Below are 21,648 nucleotides of genomic sequence, written 5' to 3'. Positions count from 1 at the left end.
CCAGGAAAAGCCAACAAGGCGTGTCTCCTGAGAATAAAGATTCAGAACATTAATTTTTCAGATGTTGAAATCCACAGTTGCAGATAAAATATGACAGTGATTCACTGAAGCCTGAGTACACAGTGTGAGTTGTTAGTGAGGTGAGCCAGCTCTGGTGAAGATATGAAAAATTGAAGGCGTAAAAATGTAATTTTATATAAATCGTTTGTGTGCAGCCAAGAGCATCTCATCTGCCATATAATCTGGCTTTTAGACTCAGAAGAGTTCACACATTCCTCAGGAGTAAATTATTGAAAATCTTGAAAAATTGGCTTCAGTCAGGGTAGTTGCAATTGCAACATCCTTTGTGGGAGTTTTTGTGAAAACATTTTTCAGATTCTTATTAATAGTGATGCTATGTTAATGTGAACAGATTGTACATAGATAATACTCTCAATCCTTTGACTGGTCTGTTTGGCAGGTGACTAAACAGTGTATGTTACACTGAGAAAATAGTTTTGAATCCCAAAAAACAAAACAAAAAACAAACCTGGAATCCCTTCAGTCACTACTATCAACAGGTGATAGTAGTTGGGTCCAAATCTCACAGCCAATCGGTAACTGCCAGTTTGGAAAGGTGGGCCGGTTCAGTGTTAGTTAGATGTTGAACACGGGGTGGAACAATTAAATAAAATGTACAAGAATAAACCTAAACTTTTGAAAATTACAGTTGATTTGTTGTAATGCATGAAACAGAAGAATTGACATCAGCCTTTACCAAACATTGTACCAGTGTTTTTAGATTAGAAAGCCCAGCGGGCCATATCTGGACCACGGGCCATAGTTTGCTTAGGTGTGTCCTATTCCTTTTCTGGTTTGTACACACTGGACAGGCATCCGGTTTATGGAAGATTCAGGAAAAGACAACCATTCAGACTCTTTGGAGTGAACACATTAAACAGATCCTGAACATGCAACGTCTGTTTGTTGAAAGGTCAATGATTGGACCATTGATCCCAGTTGATTCAAGTGTTAACCATTCTTTCACTCATGTGACCTCTGTCACACATAGCAAGAGCAAATTTAAAATTAATCACTGAAACCTGCGCCAGCACACGTCCACTTACTTGACCTAGAGAGCAGGACCTGTTCTTCGTTGGATATATATAGTAGTAGGTGTTCACTTTCCTTCCTTCCTATAGAACACTGCTCTAGAGCCCAACTTTGAATCAGCACTGATCAACACACATCTCACCTCCCATGTTGCACAGAGATCCGTCTCGTGATAAAGCCACTTTCCACTTTCATCTTTAGGGAAGAAATTATCCCCTGGCTTCAGAAAAAAAAAAAAACGATTTCATTGAAGTGACACAGAGTGGTTGTGACAAAGTATTGTGTAATTACACAGTCACCTTGAAGGCCATTGGAAGTTCTACGATATAAAGGTCAACATAGTCCAGCTGTAATGCCTCCAAAGTTTTCTCCAACGCAGGTCGCACCATTTCTGGAGGATGGTAAGTGTTCCACAGCTGCAGTGGAAGTGCAGGTGAAATAGATTTTTTATATATATATTTTATCAGCACAATTTTTCAGTTTTTGAAAACTGACAGCTGACATACACATCACGTAGGTAAACTTTGCACAATACCTTCCCGCAGTAGAAGATGTCTCCTCTCTTCACAGTTCCATCTGCTATTTTATCCCTTATTGCCTGTCCCACTTCATGTTCATTGAAATACACCAAAGCCCCATCAATGTGCCTGTACCCAACTTCTATAGCCACTTTGACTGCTTCATATGCACTTCCTTTTGGGGTCTGACAAAATAAATACCAGATGGTTTGAAGTGGGCTTTTACTTTAAAAAGTTTTTGGTTCCTGTGCAGAAAAATTGACTAAATATAGTGACTTACCGTGCGGGGATTCCCATAAGTGCCGAGTCCTATGAGAGGTATGTTGTTTCCATCACATAGCGGAACACTGTGCTTCTCGGCCGTAAGCTCCATTTCTATTTTTCACTCTGATGACAGAGGAGCGTGTTCTCCTCTGGTGGACTTTGGTATGGCTGTTTCTCCAGGAGTGAGGCAATAATAAAAATATCAGACTCCTCCCAGGATGTCAGTGCTCTGCAGCTAATTGTTTTGTTTTTTGTGTGTTTACTGTTTCAACTGCTGCTCTTTTCATGTATTTGTAATGTAATGTAATGGAGAACTATAAATGTCAATGATTTCTTTATTCACATTTTAAAAAATATATTGCTGTAAGTTCATCAGCGCTCTGTTCAACTAAACAGACCAAATTCTTCTCATTGAGTAACTTTTTTGTCAGTAAATCAAAACTAGAAGATCATCATATTTAATGACATATATGTTGCTGTAAGTTCATCAGCGCTTTGTTCAACTAAACAGACCAAATTCTTCAAGATCATCATATTTAATGACATATATGTTCTGTTACATTTTGTTTTCTAGTATGCGCTTGGATTATTTAATTAATTGTAATTAAAAAGCTATATTTAAGCTGGTATTTAAGCTATTTAAAACTTAGAACATAGCTACATTATGTATTTAAGCTATTTAAAACTTAGAACAAACATCCGTGTGTAGATAATATTATAGATCTGCCATTTTATTTAAACACAAGGAGAAATGAGAAAATACAACTAAACAAACAAAAAACAACGGGAAACATTTCCATGGTACACCATCATCGTCACACTGTCGCTTTAAACTTTCGCAATGCACTGTGGGTAATATGGTCAGTGTTTTGAACGCCGAGGGGAAGAATGGTTGCTTTTCTCACATATACAAGCTTCAAAACATGATGTATGTACAATAATTTAGATTAAAATAATACGGTGCGTTGGTTATATGTTTCATCAGTTAACAGGGGAAGTAAAACCCTAAGCAGTTTGCCGTTTCCTTAACCTAATAGTGTGTTTAGTGTTAACAAGCTATGTTGCTAATTTAGCTTCCAAGACGAAACAATTTACCGAAAACAGTTGATAAACTGTTCCATACCGAGTCTTGTAGAAATGAAACGACTGCGTGTTATGGTTGTATGTAAGTACACAACGCTAGTTTTGTCAATATATGGTTTTTTTCATGTACAATGAAAGGCTGACGTCTGTTAGCAGTGGAAACGCTAATATTGATTGATTGATCGATCGATCCCAGAGAATCGGGAATAAGCACATTTCGTGGGGCAGAAATGGATAATAGTGCTGAAAATATAGACAACGACGACATTGTCATCATTGTGGAAAATGAAGCTGAAAGTTTGCCTGCCGAGGAGGAGAGGCTCAAGCAGCAGGGCACATTCGGACTAATGGATACCTGTCCCGTCTGCAAGTTGAGCTTCCAGAACAGGGAACCCAAACTGCTGCCGTGTCTCCACTCCTTCTGTAAGAAGTGTCTTCCGGCGCCCTTCAGGACTGCTGACCCGAGGAGAGACTCACCAGCTATAGTGGACAACGGCAAACCGCGTAAGAAACAAACTGGAATTCACGAAAACATTTATTTTGTTTTAGGTTTCATAAAAAAATATTTTTGACTGTACTGTGGTTGGATTCCTTCTGACACATTAAGAATGCTGGCAGTATCATTAAGTCTTTGTGTAATTATTTATATGGGTCTATGAATACATTTGCACAGTTACTGTCTGTTTGTGGCCTATAAAACTGATGTTGAAAACGACGCTTGACACCATAAAAAAATCTTTTTATTTTCTCAGTAGTGGGTGCCATTCGATGTCCTGTATGCAGGCAAGAATGCTGGGAAATAGACGTGCTGGATAATTATTTTGTCAAGGACTCTGCTGAAGTGCCAAGCAGCACAGTAGAGAAAAGCAGTCAGGTGAGTGTTGACCTTATGTCTTGAGGCTTCTGTCATCTGGCACCTCTGACTCAAGCGTTGACTCTGAATTTGGTGTTTGTCCAAATCTGCATTCAACAGCTGTGTATGAGCTGTGATGACAACACAGAAGTGACAGGTTACTGCGTGGAGTGCGTGGAGTACCTGTGCTTGACATGCATCGAGGCGCACCAGAGGGTAAAATTCACAAGGGATCACACCATCCGACAAAAGACAGAGATGTCTCCAGGTGAGTACAAATAACTGCTGACTAATTAAAATTAGTCAAAAATTGATTGATTGAAAACATTTAAATTGTATTAATTAAATGTTGAAATTATTAGTAATGATTTATTATATTATTTAATTTAATGTTAAATACAAGGGCCTCAAATAATTTATTTTTTATATGATTAATATAATATTAATCATATAATATGAGTAACTGTGGGTTCATTATGACTATTCAGTACTTATCATGATGATAATTATAATGATTAATAAATATGACAAACACTTAATTTTATGTGTATTGCTGGAACAGAAAGTCACATATCAGCGGGTAGACATCGGTGTCTCACATATTCTTTTGTGACTAATTCAAATAATGGTCTTATTATTATGGAAAATGTTAAGAAAAATATGTAAAAGTTTAACCAAATTTGTAGCATCATAGAGTTGGTGGTTTTAAGTCCATAGTGTGCATCTTGGTGGTGGCTTGTAGAACACATTCTGACCTTAAAAGACAAATAAAACATTAGTGTTCGTTTTAAATTTGATTTCTTTGTTTGTCAGAAATTCCAGGGTTCTCCGCACAGAAGCCAGTTTTTTGCGACATCCACAAACAGGAGCCACTGAAGCTGTTTTGTGAAACGTGTGACCGACTCACGTGTCGAGACTGTCAGCTGCAGAAGCACAAAGATCATAAGTATGTCAAATGTTGTGATTCTTTTAAAGAATGTTTCTCCTTCTTGCATGTCGCACCATCTCCTTTTGATTAAGTCTTCAGTGAAAATACGCAAGGACATGAATTCACGTCACTGTCAAAAAAAGGTTTTCCATTGCGACTGACAAGCTTTAATGTGTTTTTTTTCTAGCTATCAGTTTTTGGAGGATGCGTACAGGAACCACAAGCAATATCTGGAGAACATGACACAGCAGTTGCAAGAGAAAAGAAAAGCTGTTGAGGATGTTTCCTGCTGTATCAACTCTGGGTAAAGTTTTAATTTTCCCTCTAGTTGTCATTAACCTTTAAAAATTATCTTTTTAATCCACAATAATAAAAATGTAAATCATGTTGGATGATTCTATGACTTTATTAGGCTTATAATTCTTTACTGGCTTCACTCCCAGACTTCAGCAGGTTGATGAAAACCGGAAAGCTGTTACCAACGAAATAAAGAAATCCATTTGTAACTTAATCATGGAGATCAACAGGAAAGGAAAGATTTTGGTGAACCAGCTGGAGGTATATATATTTTTTATATAATCTGTTTCTTTCCACCAAAGAGTCTATCTGAGCTGCATTTTGAAAATCAGATTTTAAAATATTGGAACCATTTCATTAACACCCAGGGTCTCACCAAAGAACATGAGGTCAGTTTGAAGAAGCAGCAGGACGACGTCAACTCTCTGGGTCAGCACCTCGACCATGTGATCAGCTTCACAAAGTGGGCAACGGCTAGCCATAGTGGGACGGCTCTCCTGTACTGCAAGAGACTGGTGGGTTTCGTGACTAATTACGCAACAATATCTAAGGACGCACTCACATTAGGCCTTGTTGTTCTGGGTCGTGCTAAAGTGTCAATTGCCTCCATCTCTGTCCCTCATTGGCCCACACTCGTATTACCTCAAAGGCAAGCGAAATGGCACTCACATTAGCCCTGAAATTAGGGGGCAATCACGCTTGGGCGCGGTACAACATCCTTAGTGTGAGTGCACCCACAGAATTCTCCAGTAAATTATTTCAAGCTGACGCTGACTTTTTTATTCCCTCACAGATTCTTTACCAAATTCATTTCCTGATGAGAGCAGGCTGCAGTCCCTCAGTCATCCCACAGAGTTCTGTTCGCTTTCAGTGTCGCTCCGGATTCTGGGCCACAAATGTCGATCTTGGTGAGAGTTCCATCACTGTGAAACCCAAAGTTAGGTTTAATAGGAAGCGAAAACATGCTGCTGATTGGCTGAAAAAAGAAAAGTTGCTTTTTTAAATTTCTAAGTCTTTATAAGATGACAGTGAATGCATGAAAAAATAAACAAAATTCTGGAACATGTATGTCACCGTTGTAAGGCCTGATAATATTTATTGTAATTATTGATTTAACTGTGCAAACCACCGTATGAGTATGAGATTAAGTAAATGAGCTGCAATGCTGCCATCTAGTGACTTCCCTTTTAATATACAGCTGTTTATCCCCAAAACAAATTTTTAGGGCACACATCATTTAAGCGAAACCCAGGCATTGCGTTATTGGTTTTCATTATTGGAGGAAAAACCGATAACGATCTTTACAGATATTACATAATAATAATAATCGGTCAGCCAATGTTATCTTTATCAGTTTACTGTAAAATCCAGTAAAAAATGTTCACCAGAATAATTCAGAGCAGTTTATTAAAAGTCAGTGTCTGTGGTGCAGGTTCACTGATGGTGGAAAGGGGCCCAGGACGAATGCCCATCCCCAACAATCAGTCCGGACCGAGAGCAGAGCCTACAGCTGCCAGCCTGTCCCTCTCAGCTCAGCAGCGACAGAGTACACTGGCCCAGCTCCAAATGCAGGTACTGCCTTTTTTATTCCTTCTTACAGGTTAAATTGTCCTCAGCAGAGGGATGAACTGATTTTAAAGTAACTCAAATCCACAGAGTTGCTGTCTCATCATACAACAGTTCATTAGTGCTGCGTATGTTTACAGAGCAGAAAGACATGTAAAGTACTCGGTGATCCTGGTATTTTGCAGTGGGAAAGTCTTCAGTTGAATACTGTGGAAAAGCTTGTCATCTCCACCTTGTTATCAGTTTACAGAGCGTACAATTTGTAAAGTTTAGCCTCTTCCATTGCTGATGAAACTGTTTGGCTACCCCTCTGTCCAAGGTTGACAAGCTTTCCCAACAGTCCCACAGACAACAGCCCCCATCCAACTACTGGTCCTGGTACCAAAACATCAGACCTCCGGGACCCTTGGGCCCACCACCACCCACCAGGCCAATCAACGGAGATTCCTCCCCGTCCCAGGGACCGACGAGTGTGATGCAACTAGGACGTAGGTTTGGGAGTTCCGCCAACAGAAGTCCTACATCATCCATGCTTCAGAACACGGCCTTTTCCTCTGCTCAGGTAAAATTCTCTTATATTGTGCTCTGAAAAGCAAATGAAGACAGAAATGTCTTTGAAATGCTACGTAAAAACAAAAAGATTAGACATTTTTAATTAATTTTTATCATTGCCTCTTATCGGTTTGCACACACTTTCAGTCCCTGGAATAATTCCACTAAAATGACCAATACTAATATTTTTTAGAAATGACTAAACCACTCTCCTAACACTGTTGTTTTCATATTTAGTCTCTGAGAGAACTGATCCATCAGTCCAGCCTCCATCCCAAACCCACCGATGTGTCGCAGGGGGCCACACGATATCCGCATCCGCTGTCTGTCGGAGCGGCTGCACACGGTTCACTGCACCAGGTTGGTAGGAAATGAGTTGGTTGTTTCACACTGCTGTGGTAGTGCATTTAAAATGTATTGGTTTTGTGCTTCTATTAGAGGCTCGCACCAGAATCCTCCTTCCTGAAAAGGACTGAAGCCAGCGGCTCTGTTCCGTCCATCACCATCTCTGTCCCCAAAATGAGCTCAGCGCCAAGTATGACGTTAACGGCAGCTGACAAAACAGCCCCGTTTAAACACGTATCAGGTGAGTACCCAGGCTGCATTCCAAGACCAAACTTCAAAAAGTCTCACACCAAAATAAATATTTGGGTTGCTTTTTTTCCTCTAGGCTTCAAAAGTGTTGAAATGTGTTTTGTTTTTGTTTTTTCCCCCCCAGTCCAAGGAAGGCAAAACTCTTCTGCAGCCAAACCCTCATCTTCAGACAGAAGCTCAGGGTAAGAGACAGATTCTGAGTGTCAGTTACACTGCATTTATGCTGTATTCACATGATGCTGATGAACATGTTTTCATGTCTTCTCTGTATGATGATCGCCACGATGAAGATCGTCTTCGTGGAAGCAGACGCCCGATCCTCCGCCTGCCAAGCGACGAAGGAGGTTTTCTCCAGGTCCAATAATTGTCATCAAGGACGAACCAGAGGATGAGGATGAAGTTCATTTTGTAGGAATACTTTTTTGTAAAATTTACTTTTTTTTTAAATAAAGGTCATTATCTTGGGCCAAAAATGGCACATTTTGGTATGAAAGAATTAGCAATTTGTTTTTCTGAGTTTTGTGAAAGGTGACACTGTCACAGTTTAAGTGCTTGACGATTTATTTATATTTAACTTTCTCTTTGTTAATAATGTTTTTTTTCACATATTACACAAATTACTGGGTGAAGCTGAAGTCTTTATCTCGGTTTTGAATGCATCTGTATTTCAGGTTCAGTCCAGTTTGCCTGACAGCAGCACAGGTGCTCCCTCAAAGCCTCGGCAGCAACATCATCACCAACAGCAGCAGCAACAACAGCAGTCATTTGTCCCAGATCCAGCCCCTAACCCAGAGTCCAGTGCTGTTAAAGAACCGTGTCCTCAGCCCTCGGCAACAGCACCGTCGGAGAAGCGGGCGGAGCCGGAGGACGATCCCAACGAGGACTGGTGTGCTGTTTGTCAGAACGGAGGAGAGCTGCTCTGTTGTGACAAGTGTCCCAAAGTTTTTCATCTCTCCTGTCACATCCCCTCCCTCAACGAGTCTCCCAGGTGAGATGGACTGTGGACCAGTTTTCATAGGGACAGTGAAAATTAGGTCTTCAGAATGGATGTTTTTCCTTCTTTCCTTCTTTCTTTGTTTTTTCTTTTTCTCCCATTCCTTCCCTTCTGTCCCCCTGATTTCCTCCCTCAGCCTTTTTCCTCCCTGTCTATATCTCTCCTTTTCTATCTGTTATCTGTATGTCTCCCTCTGCTGTTCTATGTAAGTATTTCCTCTCACTGTCTATTTATTTCTCCTACTCCGACTCTGTCTGTCATTTCATTCAACAGTCAGGTTTAATTCTAGTATTAAATAGTGCTAATACTAGAGGCGCCAACACACTCGTCCCTCTCCTTTTCCTCGCTGGACTTTATTTCTCCCATCTCTTCTCACGTCTCAGTGGTGAGTGGTTCTGTTCACTCTGCCGAAACCTGGTCTCCCCTGAGATGACGTACGGCTGTGACAGTAAGGACGAGAACACCTCAGACGGATTGTCGCCTCTTGATAGAAGGGTGAGCCTCTTTCACCAGAACATTTAAACATTCAAACAAAAAAGCCTAAATAAAACAGTTATTGTTACATTTAAACATCTAAAAAAAGCCTAAATAAAACAGTTATTGTTTTATTTCAACACAGAAGTGTGAGTGGTTGTTGCTGCGTCTGCTCTGCAACGACTTCAGCACTGACTTCCAAGGGCCGGCGTCTCAATCGGTAACTTTTGAAACTTTTTTTAATCTACTTTAAATATCCGGTAAATGTCATTCAAACCTTCATTCTGTCTTCACCAAGGAGACAAAAAGGTACAAAGAGCTTATCCAGAAACCGATGGACTTGTCCATCGTGAGGAGGAGACTGGCGTCAAAATCCGAGGAAGACTGTTACACTTCTCCAGAGGGTTTGGTTGCAGATGTCCGGCTGATATTTTTCAACTGTTCCAAGTACTTCAAGGTAAACATCAGTTTTATTTTAAAAATGAAAAAGTTTTCCCGTGTGAACATGTAAAGTCCATCATTTTCTTCCGACTGTCCAGGCGACCTCAGAAGTGGGGAGTGCAGGCCTCTACTTGGAGGACTATTTTGAGGAGCAACTGAAGGTCGTCTACCCTGACAAGGTGTTCCCAGGAGGGAGGGAAGAACAGATGATCCCTCCTCTAGAGGATGAAATAGAAGACGAAGAGGAAGAGATGATGCAGGAAGGTGAGGCACACAGAGGAGAGGATGAACCCCAAAACATTGAGGGAAAGGGAATCCCCTCTCTAGAAGAGGATCTGGATCCCGAACAGGAAACGGCAGCGACAGCAGAGGAAGAAAAGCTCGAAACAGTGGAAAAAGCAAACGACGAGGAGGAAAAGGAGAAGATGATGAGTGAACCGGCTGCTGACGGAGAAGTGGCAACCATGGAGGAGGTGCAGCAGGAGGAGACAACCCCTGCAGAGGCAGTGAAGAGCTCTCAGACTGATGGTGGGGAAACGAGACAAGAAGGAGCTCCCTGCTCCTTAAAACTGGAGACCCCTGAGCTCCATGAAGACTGTAAAACTGTTGAACCACCTGAAAACCACGAGGAGGAGTCGGCTCCTGTAGACACAGCCAGTCAGGAAGAAGGATAGATGGAGTGTCTGTGTGTGCGTGTGTGCGTGTGTGTGTGTGTGTGTGTGTGTGAGTGTGTGATAGATGATTGTACTCTTTGGTCGAATTTGCCCCAGTGGGGATGGGTGTTTGCTGCAGGCAGTTTTTGTACCATTTTATACATGTAGTAGTAACGATTATGGTAATACAGCACTGACAGGACTTGTACAGTTGACGTGAAACTGTAGATGTACATTTAAACTAGTGAAATTGTACAGAGGTTTCGTACTAGGGCAGTTTTCTGTGATGCCAACGCATAGAAGGTGAAGTGTAAATTATCAGGCAAATGTACAATTGATGCAATCAGACTAGATGGCAATGCATGTGTTAAAACTGAATATAAATTCTGTCACATGACGGTTGTTCATAGGCTAAAGCCCTTGTTTAATGGCTGCTGGACTGGTAAACAAATGGTATTTTATAGGTTTTGGTCAAAGTTCCTGTCATAAAGCCATATACATACAAATATGGCTGCTGTACTGTAGTTTTTTTTTAAAGCTGATATATTGGTGCTATCAGTGTGTAAACTCCAATCAAAAAGAAAACATGATGAAACTGAACTGTTCTTACAATACAGTTGTTTTGTCCAAATCATAAAATGTATTATTTGGCTGTTCCCTGTCACAAGATAAGTTAGGAGACACTGTGTCACTATCAGCTTCTGAGAACAGCGTGCTGTATCTGCGCCCGAATGTGTCACTCAGTATTACTTGACAAGAACCCTAATATTAATAAACAATGGATTTATTAACTTTTGGACCATTTCAAAAGAGGTAATGAATGTAAGCATGGCACCTTAACATAGGAACAGACCTGGATCCACGCAGCAACTATGAATGAACAACAATAATGAGCATTAAAACAGTGGCATTTTAATATTTGTAATAAATCTATTACATAGAACTGACTTTTGTTTGGTTTAATAGTACGAAATTTACTTTTCACCAGTGAAATATAACATTTTTTTCTCGTCACATTACGATTTTTACGTAATATTTCGAATCTTTTCCTACGTAATTAATATATTTCTTTCTCGTAATGTTAGGATTATTTCGGAATATTCCCACATTACTCATTTTTTGTAAAATAAGTTATTCTCATAGAGTCATTACTTTTTCCTTGTCATAATAGGACTTTCCCCGAATCGTTTTTAATAATTACAGTACAGTATAATACAGTATTAAGATTGTATACCTTTTTTTAAATTGCGCTTTTGTAGTTGTATTACGGCGTTGATTTTCTCGAATTACTACGAGTTTTACGTACTTGTAGGACTTAATCCATATATATTTACGTCTTATTTCTAAATATACTATTTGTTCTCGTAATAATGAGATTTTAAGTCTCATGAAATTATACTTTTTTTGTAACAAAATATAATTCTCATAAACACGCGAGTTCTTCAATAATACGATAATAAGTATATAATTTAAGACTAACTTGTAAAGATTGTACGACCTTACTCTTATACCTACACACTTCGTATTCCTCAAAGTGGTCCTAGGACTCGGTCATTGTCGGCAGTGGTCAAGTGTCACCTCCAGCTCCACCCACAATTTCACGCCAAGTTTTAAAACTCCTGCCCCGTCTCCTGCTTAATGTCCTTCCCGTGTTCAGTGGAGCAGGGTCTCCTCGTAAATCTCCTCCTTCTAGTCCTCCTTTTGAGTATTAATTTTAAATCAAAATGGCAGAGATGACGCAGTGGACAATACTCACCGTAGTCTTGTCATTATTCTCAACTTTACATGGACAAGGTGAGATTATTTACTTAATTTAATTTATTTATTCTGCCTGAAATTTGCTATATTTCTAAATAATTAAATGTCAGTTATCGTTTGTTAATATTATCGGGTCGTTGTAAGTTCATCAGTTTTGTTTTTAATTAATTTTCTGTCAGGCGAGTGTGTGAGATGCCAATTTTATTAACAGTGAGTGACAAACAACTGGTCAGTCTGTGCTACATGCATACATACCTACGTCCCGATCTCATTCAATTATATTTAGAGATAGATAGAACTTTATGAATTCTTCTGGAGTTTGAAGTGATGATTGAAGTGATTGATTGTAAAGAAACAATTTATACAAGTTAGTTTTGCCGAATTTATACAATCAATTTCTCTAGCAGGGGTCAAAAAGTAACCGCCTTTATTTGTGGGCTTGTACCCTTTTCGTAGTTAAAATGCCAATAGTAACTCTTGGCAGTGGAATGGTCTTTTTTTTTTTTTTTAAACAATTTACTACATTCTTATGCTCCTCTTTCTTTAAATGGCCCTCATTCCAACGCTGCAGAACCACAGGCTCCCACTTTACAGACGTGCTGTCAGAATGGACGGGATGCAGCTCTGAGAGGACAAGACTGTACAATACTGCCCCCCATTGCCCACTCACACACCTGCAGGTAAAAGAAACGCCTGGTGACCAAGGCTAAGCTCACATACAATTTAAAAGATAGCTAAAGTATTTTGCCCTTTGTATATTATTATTATTATTCTTAAATGTGCTAAAAGAAAAATACAAAAATATTTAAAATACACTTCCGTGAGCCTAGATGCAGAACAATATTTTACTAGAATGTTAACGTTTTCTGGTGGGAAGTGTCTGCAGCCTCCATACTAGTATTTGTTAGGGCATATTTAAAAGCAGGAAGAAACCCTGAGGCGCAACAAGCTGCACATCGTTTATTTGCCCCTCAGGCATCCGTCCTCCTTGAAGGGAGGTTTGTCAGTTTTAACTACTAAACAGTTGTTAGTGCAGGCGTTAAAAGCCCCCTCCTGGGGGCATTTCTGACACTCGAGGGCCTTCTTTGACTTTTGGGAGAGTGGAGGTGGTGATTGATGAACTGGAGGAACACCTGGTCAACACATGGAGGTCAGACAAAACATTTGGTACAGACGCCCGACACTGGAAAAGAACAGCAATGTGTGTGAGCAGTATCTCATAACTTGTTTGGTTTTTGGCGCTAAAGACAAATGACAAATGTTGTGCAAGTTAACAACAAGTTCAGTGCACTGGTAAAATACAGGATGTGCAAGTTAACAAGTTCAGTGCACTGGTAAAATACACAACTTTTTTATGTGAATTTAACAACATTCCCAGATGTTGTTTTAAAACATTCCCAGAAGAAGAAAAAGAAAAAAAGTTCAGCCAGTAAGATCCAGTGTCATCTCTAACAATGTCGTATTTGTTACATTAACCACTAATTTGAATAATGAGGTATAACCGTACTGCTCCTACTACTACTGCCACCTACTGGACTGGAGTGTGGTATTACCTGTGTCACATAATAATAATAATAATAATAATAATGGAGTAATTAAGGGAGTAACATCCAACCCAAAGACCACCGTCCCCAGCCCACTGAAAGAGAGTCTGTGTAATGTCTTGGTTTCCTCCACTCGGCTTTTGTTGTCTGTCTTATATATTCCTGCCGACTCCCAGTATCGCCCAGGAGCAGTGTTGTACAGCAGAGAAGATAGCGAAGCTCTGTGACCACGGAGTCGAGTTCGCTCGAAATCAGGGAGTCTGTGAGCGACCGTTCTTCAAAGGAAAAGGCTGGGAGACTCAAATCTCGAAGGTGACTTCTCCCCTGATCTTCACACGCTCCTTGTTATTATTTTTTTTTCAAAGCTAACAGTTGTTTTTTTTCCCCTCCTCTCTTCCTGTGTAGACGTGTTGCGATTGCTGCATGCTGGGCCTGTCGGCATTAGATCGTAATAAAAACTGCGATCTTCAGGAGTTATTTTTGGGGGACCGCTGTGAACACACGGCTAAAACCTGCTGCAGCCAAAACACCACAGAAGTCCGACCAAAGCCTGAAGGTAAAAAAAAAATACATGAACAAGCCATTTGGTTTCATTAGTCGACATCATATCTCTGGAGACACCATTGTTTTAAATGGAGCAGCGTTGATGGCCTTGTGGAGCAGATAATGTCCTGGACAAACAGACTGACACACACACACACAGACACACAAACACAAACCTACTGAGTGTCTCGCTGCCAAATGGTGACCTGTTATGTGTCAGAGCTTTTGTCACCTCACTGTCTACAGCACAAAAGTTTCATTTCAGCTCTGTGTAAATAATGTGGAGCAAAAGGAGCCAAGTGATAAAGTACTGACTCAAGAAAAAGCTGTATCTAACTCAGCATTTTTCATTGGCTCTTTTATAACATAAATATCACCTTTGTTTATGTGTAAGTTAAGTCGTAAAGTCGTCAATCTGCAAATGTGTAGCAGCAGGAAAAAATTTAGTTTTTCTGATTCAATTGAATAAAACAAGAACATTAAACTTAATTTAGAAATACAATTCATTTTTTATGGAAATTGCAGTCATTTGCTCATCTTAATGTCTCCTGCCCATCACTTACACACACTACTTTGAAATGGAAGCCAAATAAAATTCTACAAAATATTTGAGCTTTTGAACAGATGTGAAATAACATGGAGAAAAGTCAATTCACACTGGGGAAAAAAACTATAGTATCATATAAATGAGTGATGATTAAGCACGTTAGTCCAGAATTCAAAATATCATTACAAGTACTATGCAACATGAACTGCTTCCTTGGAGAAACCACTGTCTCACTAAAGGTCAACTGCCCTACTGCGGAAGATGAGACCTTGATAACAGTCCATCAAACTTCTCCTTGTTTTGTCTCTATTATCAACACCTCTGATGATTAAAAAAGCAGGTTTTTCTGCATCATCTCTTGATTCGTTTACAACTTTAATCACATGGTTGTGCACCAAAGACTCGCTCACGATAAGATGGTCTGTTGAAAGTTCTTGACAGTACGTATCATACTGTAACTCCACACCCCGTACTTTAACAAACCACAATATTTTCAGACTCCGTCTGCGCTCAGCTGAGCAAGAACGGCACCTGTGGCTGCCATGACGGTTACCAACTGAAGAGTGATGGAGTGAACTGTCAGGGTAAAGAGCACTTCACACTAATAATTCATATGCATATTTGTCTTCATTTTTAAAGCTTCATTTTTTTAATTTTCTGATGTCACAGATATCAACGAGTGCCTCACAGGCGGTCACGACTGCGTCTCCGGTCAAACGTGCATCAACACACAGGGTTCCTTTCGCTGTCAGAGACAAAGTAGCTGCGGCACAGGGTATGAACTCAGGGACAACAACAAATGTGAAGGTATTAATGTCCATCATATGATCCCTATAAACCTGTCATTACATTTGAATATAGAGTTTATATGTCATTAAAAAAAATCCCACATTGATCCCACAGAGGGAGGAAGAAAATCCCACATTGATCCCACAGAGGGAAGTGACATCATCTGGTTCTAAAAAAAAAGATTTATGGATCAAAGAGATGCCTTGATGGTTTTATCTATAGATATTCACCTATGTTGTCCTCTTGTCAATGAGTGGATACAAGCGATAGCTCATTACTGTAGGTTTTATGTGTTATTTTCCACTAAATAAGATCAGACATCAAACCAAATTATTGATGTTTGTTGTCGGTTTATGTTTACAATTTTATTTTTTGCTGTTTGATTTTTAACAAGTTTCTTGTTGATGGTTGATGACATGTATATATGTTATTGGATTGTTATTGGAGGGTCAAAGGTTCGAATCCCGCTCTGGCTGTGGTGTGTTAAGCAAGCACCAAACACTTCCCTGCTTCCTAGATGCTTGTCCATATAATATATATATATGTTTTGAAATGGGCTTAGATACAATATAAATATAGATTTATATGTATATTTATATGATGACATGCAGTGATTGTGTTGCAGACATTGATGAGTGTACTTTAGGGACCCACGACTGTGGTCCACAGTTTACCTGCACCAACACCGCCGGGTCGTTTCGCTGCCACCCAAAGGAGACGTGCTCCACCGGATTCATTCAGGATGCTGCCGGCAGCTGCATGGGTCAGTCTGGACTTTTTTTATAGATTATAAAAGTGAAGAATTCTGCTCATTGTTGCGATTTTGTTTCATTAGATATAAACGAGTGCGTGGCCAACGACAGTCCCTGCCATGCTGGCCACACTTGTATCAACACACGGGGTTCCTACATCTGTCGCAGGAACATAGTCTATTGCGGGAGAGGATATCATCTGCGTGAGAACGGCACGCACTGTGAAGGTCAGTGCTGGTCCAAACGAGTGGAGATTTTTGGAGTGTTGTGTCTGAGATGTCCCTCTTCTTCACACTCTTGTCTCAGACATTGACGAGTGTCGTACAGGCAGCGTGTGCGTCGGCCACGGCTGCACAAACCTGCTGGGTTCGTACCGCTGTGAGTGCAGAGCTGGGTTCACGTTCAACAGCATCAGCAGAATGTGCCAAGGTAAAGTGTTTCTCCTGATGTTTTTTTTTTTAGAAATTGGTAAAATTCTGCCTCTGTTTTGTCTTTGTGAACACATGTCATACATCATAATATCCTTATCACATTATCATATATTAAATTACATTTAAAAACCAATGGCCAACTAAAGTATTTTAATTTTAAAAAATGACTTTAATGACAAAATTTAGTTATTTTTGACATCTAGTTAAGATGTGAAGGGTTCACGGAGCAAAAGTGGCCCCCGGGCCAGATGTTTGACACCCCTGATATAGAGCAGGAGGTCACCAACTATATTTGACACCTAGGGGGTCGTACACTCAAGTATTTTTAATTGTAATTATTACGATCAATTATCATTATTAATTACTTTTTTCATTATTAATTAAATATAATAAATAAATAAATGTTTGGCGTGCCGTATCCAGCCTGCATGCCGCCAGTTGATGATCACTGAATTAGAGCGTTATGTAACTTATCACAGCAGGTGACCTTTCCTTCTGTTCCATCATTTGTCCCTGCAGACGTCAATGAATGCAGGGGACATCGACTGTGCGCACACAGGTGTGAGAACACGGAGGGTTCTTATCGGTGCAGCTGCAGCGTCGGCTTCAAGCTGTCCAGCGACGGCAGGAGCTGTGAGGGTAGAGTGGGCACCCTTTTATTCATCATGACTAAGCTTTATTAATGAGCTTTTTTGGGGGGAAGGAGGGGGGTTTGGGGGGTGTAATTTAACACTGCTTTTCTCAACATATGGTGCCTTTGTCTCCACAGATGTAAATGAGTGTGAGCAGAACCCCTGTAACCAGGAGTGTGTCAACGTCTACGGCTCCTATCAGTGCTACTGTCGCCGTGGTTACCAGCTGAGTGACATCGATGGGGTGACGTGCAAAGGTACTGTACTGTCAGTCGTCACACTGGTGCCCAACCCCTGGTCTGCAGACTGATATGGGGCAGCAGTGAGACACAGTGAAAAAATGTACTTTAAATTTTTATTCAATTAACTTCATTCAGTCAGATCCATTTACTTTTCTTCATTTAAAGATAATCTGCCAATATTTCAAACAAAATATGTCTCCGATACTAAAAGAATAAAGTCTAAAAGATGTTTTATTTTGAAAATCCTTCAACCATTAGTTCACCACTACTGGTCCGCAGTTACGATCCTTAGTACAACTAAGGTTGTGGACCACTGTCTTAAATCATCAGATACTAGCAGTATTTACTACTCTACAAATACACTGACCAATTGTTTTCCTCGACTCCTCGACTCCTCGTAGACATCGACGAGGTTGTTGTCCTCGACTCCTCGTAGACATCGACGAGTGTGCTCTTCCTGCTGGAGGTCACGTGTGTTCCTACAGCTGCTCCAACACACCAGGAAGCTTCGTCTGTACATGCCCTCCCATTGGCTACATCCTCAGCCCCAATGGACGCACGTGTCAAGGTTAGTGGACAAACGTCCACATGATATCTGGTGTAAATTATTCTATAAAATCCCTTAGAAAATATTAAATTGAAATAAAAAATAAATTTGGAAGTTGACTCATATTCATGTCAGCTGTTGACAATAACCCCTGTGTGTGTATATGTTTTCAGATGTTGATGAGTGTGCAGCTGAGAACCACAACTGCTCTGGCTCCGAGAGCTGCTTCAACGTCCAGGGAGGATTTCGATGTCTGTCCTTCCAGTGTCCAGAAAACTTCCAGCAGGTCACACAAGGGTAAGAGACGACGGCCGCTCGGTTATGATGACTGTTCCCTGGACTGTGCATGATGCATGATGCATCCCACTCACTCACTAATCACATGTAGGTCAAAAAGGGGAGAGTCTGTTCCGTAACCTTTTTTTAAATTATTTTTACTAATTCGGTTTGATGACGGTTCTTCACTTCACTTTCGCCGTTTTTAGCACCTTCATTTTGAACACATCTTCTCACCCGCTTCTTCAGCTGCCCCACTCAGTGAGCCCGTCCCTCTATTTTTCCCTTTTTCAGCCGTTGCGACCGCGTTACATGCGAGTTCACGCAGGACCCGGCGTCGTGTCTCTCGCTTCCCCTGAGAATCTCCTTTTACAACATCAGCTTCCCCAGCAACACGCCCGTGCCCACTGACATTTTCCGCATGGGACCGTCCAATTCCATCCCGGGGGACGAGATGCTGTTGAACATCACATCGGGAAACGAGGAGGGGGTCTTCGTCGTACACCGACAGCTCCACGGAGGAGTGATCTCCTTGCAGCACGTCCTGTCTGAGCCCCGGGACTACTTTCTGACCGTGGAGATGAGGCTGATTCGATACAGAACGGTGCATTTGTACATGGCTAAAATTGCAGTGTTTGTCACTCAGGAGCAGCCCGTTCGACCTTCCTTTTTTGTTAGATAATCAGCCTCTCTTAAATTCATAAAAAATATTCATATCTGTTTTTTAATACTCGTGTCTTTAGCCGTTTTTTTTCACCTCATAATATTAGCAGTAAATTATGTTATTTCAAATAATTTATATAATCTGAACTATATGTTACTTACAAAACATGTTTTTTTACAACATTTCTTTCACCACTAGATGGAGCTGAGTGGCTGTTGAAGCGCTGTTACAGCTGCATAAATACAGTTGCAGCTGAGGCATTCCATGTATATTAGAGGCATCTCAATCTACCTCACGTTTCTCTGGCAGCTTCCATTTGTTTGTATGTGCTCGAGATTAAAAATTGACATTGAAAAAAAATCTTCTCTCCCTTTTAATATCTAATGCACACACCGGCCACGGTTTCCGCCGCCCGCTCTGGTGCTTCGTCTGCTGTGGTCACGTTTAATGTAGAAACCCATTTTTCCTTTAATCCCGTCCAAGCGGCTCCTCCATACGATCAAAAAAACCTCGCCTTCGCGGACGGCAAGAAAAATAAGTGTGGCACTTATTTATGGGCCCCGGGGCCCTGGTCAGCGTGGGCTCTCAATTAGTGGTGGGGCAGCGTCACAGCTGCTGTGATGGATGGTGCTTTTAGTGTTGGTGTTGGGTGGTTATCAGCACATCCTCGGTGAACGATACCAAAGGGCCAGGAGCTCTGCTGGTCAGCTGGATAAATGCAACCAGACAAATGTTCTTCTCTTCCACTTCAAAGCCTTGAGCCTGCTACATGGAGCGGATCAGGAAACATGTAGTGGTGTGCACCTCTGTTGGATTTATGGACTTTTGAGAAGTTATTAATTAAGAACATGTATAAATACTCCAGGGCAGTGGACATTTTTTATTATTTGTTCAAATCACGTGACTTCTGTTCTAGGTTTGATGTTTTCTGTAAATCCCAGGACAATTTCTCATTGAAAGGCCACACGTTGATCACAGCTGCTTTGACCTCTGTGTCACAGCCAACCGTTTGAACTCACCTGGTTGTTATTACTGTCACTCCATGGCTGTAGCAGACTCTTAATGCGCAGGAAACCCTTTGGTATTTTAGTCCAGGATTTTGGCCTCTTCCTAACTTGGTTAACCACAGAGGTCTAAGAAGCTATTAAGGTGTCGCCAGGGTTTTTTTTTCCCTCATCCTTCAGCTCAGCTGGAGAGTTTCTCTCTCACTCACTGTTCTTGTAAAGTGCATCTAACTTTAGACTCTACTGCAGTATCACCCCTGAGTTCACCCATCTTTTTACCCCCCCTCTTTGTACTGTACACACAGTAGGATTTCCACAATCAACCTGCGGTGTATCAGCGACTGTACATCCCCCAACTGTGTCCGCGTCATCACCTACAGCGCCCTCTCCCTGCCGTCCTTCGTGGACATCGCCGAACCTGAGGGTACGACAAATACGGAAAATAAGATTTGTTAGTTTTGGGTGCCTCTCCAACAGAGCCTGAAACATTTGAGGTCACACATGTTAGCATTTTCTTTAGCCACCCACTCATTTGTTATAGTTAAACCACAACGTGTCTTTCTGGTTAATGTGATACGTTAGTCATTTTTAAGAATAGCTCTCGTTTTACGCCAGCTGTTTCTCCTCACTGCACATATTGTTGTTTTTGTCCCGAGATGGTTGGCCAATATCATCTCAATGGGACTAATGGTGCTTTGCAAATTATTATTATTTCTCTAAAATCATAATTGACTGCAGAAATGTTCAGATTTTAGTCAGTTTGTCAGACACCAAATTATTAGCTACAATTAGCTGAAAACTGATAGAACATACTATCTACAATCTATATATTTTATTTATTTATTTATTTTTTTTTTTTGTGACTCCATAGTTCCATAGTGTATTACATGCAGCAGGTCCTGCGTTTAATTGCCAGAGGAACCGCATACCGAATGGCGCCTCTTGTGGCAGCATTTGTGAATTGCAAAGCTTCACTGTGACTTTCCCCAATGGTGGTAATAGACAGAAAAGGCTAAATATATATATATATATAGGCCTGTTGTTAATGACCTTATGGATTGACAAGACTTTAATTAAAAAAGTAAAACGTTCTGTAATAGTTTGGGGCTGCATTTTCACCACTAGTGTCAGTTTCTATTAAACTCCTTATGCTAGGATTTTAAATATTTCCTTAAGGGATTTTGTTAAAAAAGTACACTTACAATACAGACTTTACTTACAGTAGCTTACAAAAGCAAAGTCTGAAATGATTTGCAGTGAAGTCAAAGTTTCCATCTACCAAGCAGCCACACGTCGTCAGATTCAGTTACATATCCATAAGATGATTGTTTAATTTTAGCATTAATACTGGAGTTATGAAACTTTCCTCTATCAGAATAATAAAAGCTTTAAACCACTGTGTCCAACAGACATCATTTTTCTGCGGACAGTCACGGAGGCTAAGTCAGCTTCTGGTGCAGCGTCGAATGTTTCCTTTGAGATCATGGCTGGAAAAGAACATCTGGCATTTAAAGTGGAGTGGCGTCTCCACCAGGGCAGGATCGTAGGTAAGAGAAGAGAGGAGAGATGCAAAACCTCGATATTTGACTTTTCAGTCTCTAATTCCAGTC

General features: G+C 40.6%; 3 protein-coding genes across 6 annotated transcripts in view; 2 read left to right on the top strand and 1 right to left on the bottom strand.

Annotated features, from left to right (window-relative positions):
• Positions 1 to 2,051, bottom strand: part of LOC103382893 (3-oxo-5-beta-steroid 4-dehydrogenase-like) — a 4,796-nt gene extending 2,745 nt beyond the window's left edge. The window contains exons 1-4 of the mRNA XM_008315866.3: positions 1,891 to 2,051; positions 1,628 to 1,795; positions 1,392 to 1,508; positions 1,235 to 1,312 (exon numbers count right to left, since the gene is read on the bottom strand). Coding sequence (XP_008314088.2) covers positions 1,235 to 1,312; positions 1,392 to 1,508; positions 1,628 to 1,795; positions 1,891 to 1,983 — 456 coding nt within the window. The 5' untranslated portion in view covers positions 1,984 to 2,051. The remainder of the gene's footprint in view (positions 1 to 1,234; positions 1,313 to 1,391; positions 1,509 to 1,627; positions 1,796 to 1,890) is intronic.
• Positions 2,052 to 2,701: 650 nt separating this feature from the next.
• On the top strand, positions 2,702 to 11,256 carry trim24 (tripartite motif containing 24). Of its 4 annotated transcripts, none has more exons than XM_025057746.1 (19): positions 2,702 to 3,461; positions 3,710 to 3,831; positions 3,931 to 4,078; positions 4,624 to 4,756; positions 4,926 to 5,042; positions 5,182 to 5,296; positions 5,404 to 5,550; positions 5,829 to 5,943; positions 6,468 to 6,607; positions 6,921 to 7,163; positions 7,391 to 7,513; positions 7,592 to 7,739; positions 7,872 to 7,929; positions 8,038 to 8,155; positions 8,419 to 8,735; positions 9,125 to 9,236; positions 9,361 to 9,435; positions 9,517 to 9,672; positions 9,755 to 11,256. In XM_025057746.1, exons 1-19 carry the CDS (start codon positions 3,188 to 3,190, stop codon positions 10,328 to 10,330), a joined length of 3,237 nt encoding a protein of 1,078 aa, XP_024913514.1. In that variant the 5' UTR covers positions 2,702 to 3,187; the 3' UTR covers positions 10,331 to 11,256. The 4 variants fall into 4 exon arrangements, with proteins under 4 accessions (XP_024913514.1, XP_024913513.1, XP_016890031.1 ...); XM_025057745.1 differs by having other exon boundaries at positions 2,703 to 3,461; positions 3,713 to 3,831; positions 9,514 to 9,672; XM_017034542.2 differs by having other exon boundaries at positions 2,704 to 3,461; positions 6,942 to 7,163; positions 9,514 to 9,672.
• A 352-nt stretch (positions 11,257 to 11,608) lies between these two features.
• On the top strand, positions 11,609 to 19,681 carry LOC103382895 (fibulin-1). The gene is made up of 14 exons (XM_008315868.3): positions 11,609 to 12,103; positions 12,639 to 12,747; positions 13,788 to 13,923; positions 14,017 to 14,167; positions 15,199 to 15,285; positions 15,371 to 15,508; positions 16,116 to 16,253; positions 16,326 to 16,469; positions 16,549 to 16,671; positions 17,193 to 17,312; positions 17,443 to 17,562; positions 17,984 to 18,115; positions 18,268 to 18,391; positions 18,665 to 19,681. The coding sequence occupies exons 1-14, from the start codon at positions 12,034 to 12,036 to the stop codon at positions 19,050 to 19,052; spliced, it is 1,980 nt and encodes a 659-aa protein (XP_008314090.1). The 5' UTR covers positions 11,609 to 12,033; the 3' UTR covers positions 19,053 to 19,681.
• Positions 19,682 to 21,648: the final 1,967 nt, after the last annotated feature.

Source organism: Cynoglossus semilaevis, chromosome 8 (assembly GCF_000523025.1).
Source record: "Cynoglossus semilaevis isolate Cse_v1.0 chromosome 8, Cse_v1.0, whole genome shotgun sequence".
Classification (NCBI taxonomy): Eukaryota; Metazoa; Chordata; class Actinopteri; order Pleuronectiformes; family Cynoglossidae; genus Cynoglossus; species Cynoglossus semilaevis.
Note: the sequence above shows the minus strand (reverse complement) of the source record. Positions and strands in the feature narration are given on the sequence as shown.